At 32.3% G+C, this 11,019-nt stretch overlaps 1 protein-coding gene across 3 annotated transcripts; it reads left to right on the plus strand.

Annotated features, from left to right (window-relative positions):
- Nucleotides 1–2,697: 2,697 nt before the first annotated feature.
- Nucleotides 2,698–7,846, plus strand: LOC103490871 (2-oxoglutarate-Fe(II) type oxidoreductase hxnY-like). Of its 3 annotated transcripts, none has more exons than XM_008450594.3 (11): nt 2,698–2,866; nt 2,962–3,157; nt 4,076–4,156; nt 4,247–4,298; nt 4,494–4,615; nt 5,391–5,491; nt 5,587–5,645; nt 5,768–5,824; nt 5,929–5,974; nt 6,156–6,235; nt 7,453–7,846. In XM_008450594.3, exons 1-11 carry the CDS (start codon nt 2,789–2,791, stop codon nt 7,523–7,525), a joined length of 945 nt encoding a protein of 314 aa, XP_008448816.1. In that variant the 5' UTR covers nt 2,698–2,788; the 3' UTR covers nt 7,526–7,846. The 3 variants fall into 3 exon arrangements, 2 of the variants coding, with proteins under 2 accessions (XP_008448816.1, XP_008448817.1); XM_008450595.3 differs by lacking the exon at nt 7,453–7,846 and adding an exon at nt 6,337–7,441; XR_007821853.1 differs by lacking the exon at nt 7,453–7,846 and having other exon boundaries at nt 5,768–5,839.
- Nucleotides 7,847–11,019: the final 3,173 nt, after the last annotated feature.

Consider the following 11,019-nt stretch of genomic DNA (forward strand, 5'->3'; position numbering starts at 1 on the left):
AAGTATGTTGAACTAAAAGTATTTACAAAAGGCCACTTTTTATGTTTCCTCAAAATAAATGATTTTGAAATTAGGTCATATATATGTATGTTTAAAAGCACTTTTTATATAACACAACATGACATGTAAGTTACAATATATATCATTATATTTATTTTTGAAATTTGTCAAAAATGTTAAACTTTGATAAAACTATTTATAACATAGAGTAAACTTTCCAATTCTACCCATTATAAATTCTATCATTATTCATTAGTGACATTGATGGAAACGAATAGAAGTCTGATATTGATATCGATAGAATTTAAGGTTTGCTATTATGCTTTTTTCTTTTTGTTGTTGGTTATGTTTAAATTAAATCTTTTGTTGGAATATATTAAATAAAACATCAACTTATAATTTAAATCCAAAATTTCATTATTTGTATATTCACTCGGTTTCGTTTTAAATAGTTAAACTTATTAAACAGTAACAAAGTTATTACATAATTCTATCCTAGATAGGTAGATACGTAGAGAAAATGAGAAAAATTACTAAAAAAGAAACATCTACGATCAATTTGATTCATACTTCAATAATTATCTCTAATATTTCAATAATTTCGCCATTATTTAAAGAAGAGGCATAAAGGATGTATACACCAATTTTTTTCTTCAAATGATTGTTGAAAACTTTAAAATGTCGAAGCAACATGCCAATTGATTTGATTACGTTGAAAGATGGAAGATACTTAATAAATCTTAAATTACACTGAAATTGGACGATGAATCACAAATCTTAACTCATATCACTTAAAATAAAACCACTAAACTTGAAATAAGAGATAAATACGAGATTTGAGATCTGATTTGTAATTACGAGATAAACTATTAAACAAAAACACACACACAACCACAAGAATAATACCTCAAATGTAAAAATGACAAATCAAGATCATGGTATAAGGATGCAAAATAAGGAAAGAAAAGTTTGAATAACAATTAACTTTGTTTCACTAAAAACACACACACACACACACACAACATTTAAACATAAACGTGGTCTACTTGCATTATTATATGAAGATTCTATTCTAATTGACACCACATGCATTATTTTCTATATATCTTTCCCCAACTTTTTATTTTCAATTTTAGTCTTTGTATTCTTATTCACGTTTAAAATTTTCAAATTAAGATTAATGGGTTGATGAACTAAATGAATAAAATTAGAGATGGGATAAAATAGATATTTGGTTATAACATACCGTTTTGATATATAGAAGTTAAGAAATCGATCTTACAATTTGATAAATTTTTTCGTAAATAATCTCTACAACGTGAGATCGAACTAAACTAAATTATAATTTTATTTACGATACTTGAAGTTGTTTAAGTCGTACTTATCTTCTCTCGGTGTATCGCATTAATTACGAAAAGAAAAAGAATATAAAATAATATTTTAACTAAAAGTTAGTTGTCTCCAACTGTAGTCCGCACGTGTTGTATGCAAACTGTAGTATAAACGTGCTCCCAACTGTACGTGTGAAGGGATTTTTTTTTGTCGAGGGGGCAATGGAGTTGGGCCTTGTGAGTCGGCCCAATATCTTTCCAATGGCCAATGTTAGGGTGGGCCAAAAGCCCAGCTCTAAGGCCTTGTTTATGAACCGTTTTAAGGAAGATTGTAGCAAAAAATAAGTTTAAAATGACTATAAAACAATATTTAGGGGAAAAATTGGCCGAGAAGTGGGAAATGCCATGATCCGTCCGTACGTCCTTCTTTAGCTTAGGAGATGAAAGAGTTGAGCAAACCTCTGAACCCGTAAGCACATGCAGGAATAGAGGGTGGTAGCGATTCTTCCCTCATCGAGGTCTGCCCTAGTGGCAAGATCTCTTTTTCTTGCTTTTGTTGTATCCGAGATCGGAACAACGAAGAAAGAGATAGCCCAACTTCCGAGAAGAGAGTGGAATTCATGAGTCCGGAGGCTAAAAAAGAAAACCGTTGGTTCACATCAAATTTTTAAGTTAAAAAAAAGGGGTTGATTTTGATTTTTTTCGGTACATATCTTAGTTATATAAGGAGACAATAATAAATGATTGAATATTGTGCTTATAAAATGAAATGGGTATAGAAAAAATGACTAACTTTGGTCTAATATTAAAACGACTTGGTCAGCTGTGACCTTGTCCGTCATGATATGAACTCACATGGACCTAGAACGGAGGTTGGACTTTGTCCAAAGCCAAATCAACTCTCTCAACTAGGGCGAGCCTACTTGATCATACCTCTTTTGGCTAAATGTTGCTATATAAGAAAAGATAATATTCGAATATCCGTGGGAGAATCTCAGGGAGAGGAAGATTTGACTACTCGACCTTATAAATAAGGGAGAAGAAAAGATTAAACCACTCGACCTTATTAACTTTGTACTAAAATAAATATTTAAAATTTCTAACTTAAACATCGAGTGTGTAAGACCTACACTACATTTACAATGTTGAACTATAGTCTTTATTAACTTACAAATGATGTTTTTCACTTAAAGTACAAATTTACCTTTGTTGCCACGTAGATAGTATTCCACTTTACTTGTCCAAATTTTGGCTTCGACATCCAAACATGATACGGTTTTTCGTTTAATGTGGTTTAGATTTGGTAACATTTTGACACTAAAAGGTTTCACATTGTCATGTCAACTTTTGAAGTTTGACATATAGTTCTTTTGGTTCATAGTATTCAATCGACCAAAATTTTATGTATTTATAAGAATAAAGATTCTTCTAACTCAAAGTGCTTTCTTCCATCGAAAATGGAGTCAGCTCTACAACTCCCAATCATCGACCTCTCCTCTCAAGACCGCAACGCCACGGCTCTCTCAGTCCGCCAGGTTCGTCATTTAATTTCCGAAATCAACTTCCTCCATCGTTTTCCCTTCGAAATTCTGACTGAAATCCGTTTTCTACGGTTGAAATTTGATCACAGGCTTGCTTAGATTACGGGTTCTTTTACTTAATCAATCATGGCGTTGAAGAAACGTTGCTCGAGAGAGTGTTCGACGAAAGCAGGAAGTTCTTCTCTCTTCCTGTTGAGGAGAAGATGAAACTTGTTCGGAAGGAACATAGGGGCTACACCGCTCTTTATGCTGAGAAACTCGATCCCACCGCCTCCACTGATAAAGGTTTTTGTTCTATGTCTGATTTGGAATTCATGCATTGTGATTTCAAGCTTGTGAAATTTGGATCTTGAGTGCTTATGAATGTTGGAAATAGGAACTTAAACTACTAGTTTTTGTTCTGAATTTTCAAGTCCGTGTTTATCTGGTCTCCAAACCTTTTAAAAGTATACTAACTTTCAATTCTGTGCATAGTAAGTCTTTGAACTTTCAATTCTGTAACAGTGATATATTATTCTTTTTAAAAAAGTAATTATAATTGAATCTTATGTCTATTGGTATCCTAAAATTTCAATTTGTGTTCCGTGGTTACACGCATGGTTGAGAATCCTTGAGATACAAAATCGAAAGTTGAAGACCTTTTTAGACACTTTTTAGTGTTCAAGAACCTTTTGGAACAAAATTGAAAGTTCGGATACGTATAAAACACTTTTGAAAGTTCAACGATATAATAGATATAAACTTGAAAGTTTAGGAAATAAATTTGTAACTTTAACCGTAAAATAACTACAAGATAAAGAGATCATGATAGCCTATAACTTCTCGCTGCGAAAATGTAGCAATCTTTGAAGAGACCTTGTGTGCTGCTAAGCTCTTCTAATATCTGGGTTGCTTATTACTCAAAACAAAAATAACACAAGAATAATATAATTACTGTTGAAAAGCTTATGGTTTTACAGAAAGGTGAAAAAGGGTCTATCATGGAGTATACTAGTGCCCATTTTTTATAGCTTGTTCTTTCTCATTTTCAATTGGACTTCTTTCTTGTTATTCACCAGTAATGTGTTTAAGATTTTCCTCCTTTATTTCATTGATCAATGGAATCGTTTCTTCAATTAAAAATGCTAGTGCCTGTGTTTTAAGAGAGCACGTGTTAGCCAAGCCCATTGATTAGTTCCTATTCAATTGTTTTTCTGTGAATAGGGGATGCAAAAGAGAGCTATTATATCGGCCCTTTGGCCGGCAATGCAACTGAAAACGACTTGAATCAGTGGCCTTCAAGAGGTGAGCAATTAGTTTATTTTTGGAAAAGAGTTTGGATTTCTTGACTATTGTTTTAATCAACTGTTACTCTTTCTGGCAAGGAAATGACAGAACAATTGCCTTCTTGGAGAGCTACAATGGAATCCTTCTATAAGCAAGCATTGTAAGTTTAAATGTCTTTGGGATAAATTTTAGTACATCTTCGGAGTATCAATGTAATAAAATGGGTACTATGTTGTTTCGAATGCATGTTTTGTTCATTGGACTCAAAAAGTATTCTTGGGATGTTTATGCTGGACAGCTACATTGTTTGAATTTGGTCTGACTGTAATCTTTTCCCTCTCTTTGGCTGCTACAGGCTTGCTGGAAGACAAGTAATATCTTTGCTTGCATTGGCTTTGAATCTGGATGAAAATTACTTTGAGAAAATTGGTGCCTTGGACAACCCGGCAGCATTTCTTCGGCTTCTACACTACCCAGGTTCAGTGACACACGTCACTTTTAATGTGAAAACTAAAGGAGAGAAGAAAGTAAATGTGCGTTTGTTGAGCCTGCTTCCACCCCCTTGGTCTTTCTCCAAACCAAATTTTGATGTTGTTTCTATTAAATAGAAAATTTAAAGAGGTTGAAGACGTTTTTTTCTTTTGTTTTAGTGTTGAAAGGCATCAGTCTGTTTCTATTTTAACAGGAGCAGGGTATGAGAAATGAAAAGTGAAAAATAAATGGGATGTAAGTAAATAATAAAGGTGATGGAATGAGAATAAAACATGTACCGAGTTCTGAGTATCGAGTTGGGAGTTTATGTTTGGAGTTTGAAAATATTAGAGGAAGGAAGATGAAGTTTTTTTTTTTTTTCTCATACAAACTTTAATAGCATAGTTTGTAGAGTTGAGTTATTTAATACCGACTTATAGAATCATTAGGCCTCATCCTCTTAGAGGGTGTTTGGCAACTTCAGTAATTTGGGAGAGTTAGGTTTAGTGGGTAAAAAAAAACCAACCCACCGCTTGATTCACCAATAATTAAAGAGGTTTATTATCTCGTTATTCGCATCAACTCACATTTCTCACTAAAAAAACTTACATTTCTTACCGAGTTATTTGTGTCAACTCTCTCAATTACTTCCCTATAGTTATTACCAACTCAATTATATTATGTGTTTTTTTGCTAACCATACGCCCCCTTAGTGTTTTGTCTCGTCTTCAAGTTGAGGGATGCAATCTTGTTGATATTCTACTCATTGTTTTGAACTCAGGTGACTTGAGATCTCTTGATGAAGAAATATTAGGTGCTTCTGCACATTCAGATTATGGGATGATCACTCTCCTTGTTACCAATGGCATTTCCGGACTTCAGGTATTTCATCTTATTCAATTGAGATCTTACCTCTTAGAGAAGATTGTGTGAATTATGAGGTGAAAGTCTCGTGTCATGTGGCCATGATGCAACAGGTATGCAAGGAAAAGTCTGATCGTCCACAAGTCTGGGAAGATGTCATCCCTATAGACAAGTGAGTTCAAAACTCGATTATAAAATGATGTTCTAAAGACACCGATAGGGAAGGGTCAAGACTGTTTATAAAAGAATAATTTTCTCTTGGAATTCAAAGCATGAAGTTCTTTGATTTTGCAGGGCATTCATTGTTAATGTTGGGGACTTAATGGAAAGGTGGACGAACTGTTTGTTCCGGTAAAGATCGATGATGTACATTATGATAAATGCTGGTTGGAGGAAAGTAAAGAACTAAATGCTTTTATTGGTCATTTGATAATATTTTGTGTGAATTACAATAGGTCGACTCTACATCGAGTGATTCCAGTTGGAGAAGAACGTTATTCGGTAAGGTCTATTCACTTGTTTGGTTTCTGATACTAGAGCTTGAATTCATAAGTTTTCTGTCTATAAACCTAACGATTAACTTAAGAAACTACATGTTGCGAAGCCTATTTGGAGGAAGTTTTTTTCTTGTGTTATCCTTTCCAAAGACGATCATTTTAGCTTGAAATCTACCATTTTGCAGGTGGCTTTCTTCTTAGATCCCAATGAAGATTGTGTTGTGGAGTGTCTTCAAAGTTGTTGTACTGAGTCATCTCCCCCAAGGTATTGGCATTCCTTCCTTTTATAATACTATCCCCAAAATCTTATACAATGAAGTGCTGTTCTAAGAAGAGTTATGTTGCATCGTGATTTTTTCTTTTTAGAAGTAAAAAGAAGACTTTCATTAAGGAAGAGAAATGAACGAATACACAGATATATAAAAAAGTACAATCACACGTAAAGGGGACCTCTCTAGTCAAGGAAAATGTGACTTGCTGAGAAATTACGAAAAGCTATGGACATCAGGACCCAAAGAGAAATGGTGAATCCAACCTGGTCTCAAACATCCCTACAAGAACTCTCCTCGGAAGATTCTATTATTTCTCTTAGGACACACAACAACACTTCTCTCTCTCGAAAAGATGGTTCAGGATGAACTCCATTGGCTCTCTTGCGACCCTAAGAAGTAGTGAAGGTATAGTCAAACGCCTTGAAGAGGGTACAGCAAATTAGCCCAACCAAATCACAACTCTTAGAGAAAATGGTCTAGGTCCCCAATTGCCCTCATGAAAAGAATACAACAATGCATCCGGACCAAAAAGGACCAATTGGCTGAGAGTCTATCCAAGATGTTAACGTTTTCGTGCAAAATCTTCCATACAAAGGATTTAATGTTCTTACCAAATATCAAAACCATCTCTTAACTCCACTTTAAATGAATTCTGATCTCTATGCTTATCTTCAGTTTGAACACAATCCTTAGACAGAGCTTGAGCACAATCCATATTTAATTTCCATGGTCCTCTTAAGTTTAAAGCATCAACTACTAGGAATGAGTTTTATCAACCAATTTACGAGTACAAACAAATCGAAAAGCATTGATTAATATGCATTTTTCATGGTTTAAGAGTCTGTAAATTCATCCATTACATAGAAATTTCCTGATGATCTCTAGACACTACCTAACAAGAATCAATATCTAAAATATATTGAAAATTAAAGAACTACAATATAATCCAAGTTTATGGTACTTGGAACTCATCTCTTCTCTTGAGTGCTCTCACCCAAACCCTGGATTACTCCACAAAATAGTCTCCCCCCTCACTCACTCATCCTCTTACTATTTATAAGACATCAAGTAACTACCGTTCCATCTAATGACCCTTATAACCTTTAGTATTACCCCATAGTATTAACCTACTAATATTCCTTTCTAGGTACCTAACCCAAATCCAAATTTAACTATTTGGAAGCTTTAAGATAATTGAATGTGGATGCAGATATCCTCCCATTCGAAGTATGGACTACCTGAAAGAACGGCTGAGGTTGACTTATGAAGATGGATTTGCTTAGAAACTGTAAGATTCTCTCTCTGTAGTATAAAATGTTAGAAAATAACCCATACTGATTAGCGATCATTGATTAACCTTGAAATTTATCTCGAGAAACCTTTAGGTTCAAATTTAATCTATAAGCTTTTTGCACTCTTTTCATTTGATTCTTGAAAACACTTTTGTCAAAGATTTAACATTAGTCCAATGCTCTATGTTTCTAGATTTGATCTATGTGATTTAGAAGAACACAACTTTATTTTACATCATCTCTTATTGATGTAGACATGATATCCCTGCTCATTAATCTTTCACATATTATAATTCAATCAAACTTTATCTAGTTGATGTATTATCTAGTGATATCCCCGTCCTCGTTCCTACCCAATTCTCCGTTTAGAGAAAAAATAATAATAAAGAATATTTACTTACCTTTAGCTCACATACACTTAAGTTAGGGGTAAGTTAGCTTGAATTTGAGAACGATGTGCACACGTCTACCATCAATACTAAATGTATACTCAAAAGCAAGAGTAGTGTAAGGAAGGACTAAAATATATTTGGTAATAATGATTGATAAATCAATATTTCTTTCGGTAGATGACTATGAAATATAATAACTTAATTAAATCACTGTACATACTTGTCTAACTTCAACCCTTAAGTGAAATCCATCGATTCGATTTTTATCGAACTTCGTCAATCTCATCTTAGAATCTAAGATAGATGATCTAATAATAGATCAACTATGACTAACCCATCAATATTTTTCATACTTAGTGATCAATATTTTTCATACTTAGTGATCATTCTTGATCCCTATTATAATTAAACTAATTTGAAAGTTTCAACTTAATATCAAAAATTTTTGGAGAAAATATGCTTTCGTGTAATATACTTTCTAGTGGCTTACTTATCATACCGATGAGAATTCTGGCCATAAGTGACTTGCTAATGTATAGGAAATATTTATTACCGTAGAAGTATAAGTCCGTAGAACTTCTAGAAAACTCAATTTTTACTCTAAATGGTTCAAAAGTAGAAGACTTTTGGAGCCGACCACCCTCGAAAGGTGATCTTCCTTTGGATATAAATTTTTTTCCAACATCCCAACTTCAAGAACGTCTTCAAAATCAAAATCAAGCGTAGCCATTCAATCGAATTAAGTTCTAAATTTATCGGAGAATGAAAATTTTAGGATAAAATAGACATAATTCACAGAAAAGATTAATATAATCTACTTGGTTAAGAAGTATATATATTCTTTTTCCAATAAGAAAGCGATACGATATCATATGAATGAAATTTGACATTAGAGAATCTCTTAGTTTAATCAATTCTAGATCTAACGAACGTGAAGCATCCACGTGATTGCACGGATAAACGTGAAGAGAGACATCGATCAAACTGATGGGACCCACATGGTCTAGTTTTAGCCGTCCGATTGTCTCTCGTGTGGGGTCCACAACTAGAGAGATATATTAAAAATAATAGAATTAAAGAAAGAAAAAAAAAAAAGAAAAAAGAGATAACTTTGCATAAAGTGTTCTTCAAAAGATAAGATGTCTGTACCTTTGGATAAGGTGATAAAAGAGACAATTTTCATTTTTTATTTATTCTTTCCCCCACTTTTAGATAATGTAAAAATAATTAAAGCTTTAAACTTAATCTTCAAACTTCCCATAACAAAAAAAAAATTGATATTACTTTGAAGTTGAACTAAAAGTTTGAAAATTTACGGTTTCATGTGATTTGAAGATTCATGAATTAAATATATGTTTTAGTTTTTAAGGTTTAGGGTTCGATTATACTTATAAGTACATGTTTTATGACTCGATTGGTTTCATACAATTGTGTCACTTCTCCTCATTGCTCACAATCTCTTTCTCTCGGTTTGTTGTGTCATATACTTATTTCACTTACGATCTTACTTTGTAATATAAAGTTGTCGATCAAAATTATTCAACATTTGTTACGTTGTTGTTCATCTCTAATCAACTATTTGATTTCTTCTCTTAACTTGACAGTTTGGTAGATATAAAGGTAGGGTCGGGTTGTCTTCTTTAATCAAATTGGTATGGTTGGATAATAAAATCTCAAGTTAGTCCAAAGTAAGACTAACCAATCCAATTTAACTATGTGTCCACTTCTAACTTGAAGGTTTAGTTATACAATTGTTGAATTGAATAAATAGGGAAAATATGAAATCATGCCAAAGAATTAATTCATGAATCGTTTTCATAAGTAATCCCAACAAATGGTTTTATATCGATTGACTAAAGTTTAAGGTTTAAATTGATTCAATTCCTATTTATTATCGTAGAATTTCAATTGATAAAACATAAAAATTATGAGTATAAATTGTTATTTGTTAAAAAAGAAAAGGAATATCGATTTTTGTTGCAGTGTTAAACGATCCATAAATAAATTTCAACTTTTAATGACTCAAATAATATCAAGGTACACTTTTAAATATAACATAATGAATAGAAATATTTACAAAATATATTAAATTTGAAATTCTATTAATGATAAACTATGCATCAATAGACATCAATTGAAGTTTATCGACGATAGTTAGAATATGAAACTTTGCAATATGTTTAAAATATTTTTACCATTTACAATGATTTTTCTAAATTTTAGATGAATTTTTTAAAAACAAAATAAAAATGGATTATAAATAATAAATAAAAGTAAGTTAAAATAAGATTCATTTTCATAAATATAACAAACCACCAAAATATTTACGGTTCGAGTAACAAAATCAAAAAGTACACGAAGCTGGCTATTTTTTAAAAATATTCCAAATTTGTCCTTCATTTCTATCTTTTTTTTTCTATTCCTCTTCTAGGATTTTTTTTTCTTTCCATGTCTTTCTTCTGTCATTTTTCAAAATCAAACCTAATCGATCAACAAAGAACAACCAAATCGATCGTATAAAATCCAGAAAAAAAAAATCGTTTAGATTTGACTATCCAAATTTGAATGATCGTGTAGTCAAATCTAAACGATTTTATATTTTTAATCGCGTGTTGATGGAGTAATTTTGATATTTTTTATTACGAGTCATTTTACGTTTTCGAAATTGTTTTATACAATCTAAATATTTTGTTATAGTTTGAAAATATCCCTTAAAATAAAACAATAAAAAAAATGAGAGAAATGTGCACAAAAGAAAGTGTTATGGAAGCAATTATATGATCTTTGCCCGAACACGTGTCCACTAGGCATATTACACGTGGCATAATCCACCAAAGATCTCATATCTTTAGTTTCCCAATTTTGACCGTTTGACTATTTTCATCGTTGTCTAACTTGTGACCGCCCACGTGTCCTCGTCAAGTCGTCTTGATCAATCCCACCCCTTGACTTAGTTCCATTTTTTTTATTCAATTAACTTCCTTAATGGTTTATAAAAGTCAGCATTCTTTGATATATAGCAATTTGCCTTACCCAATATGATTGGAATATATATTATCCACATGAATAATATCTATTAATAAATATTGATAA

The sequence above is a fragment of the Cucumis melo genome, chromosome 6, assembly GCF_025177605.1.
Source record: "Cucumis melo cultivar AY chromosome 6, USDA_Cmelo_AY_1.0, whole genome shotgun sequence".
NCBI lineage: Eukaryota > Viridiplantae > Streptophyta > Magnoliopsida > Cucurbitales > Cucurbitaceae > Cucumis > Cucumis melo.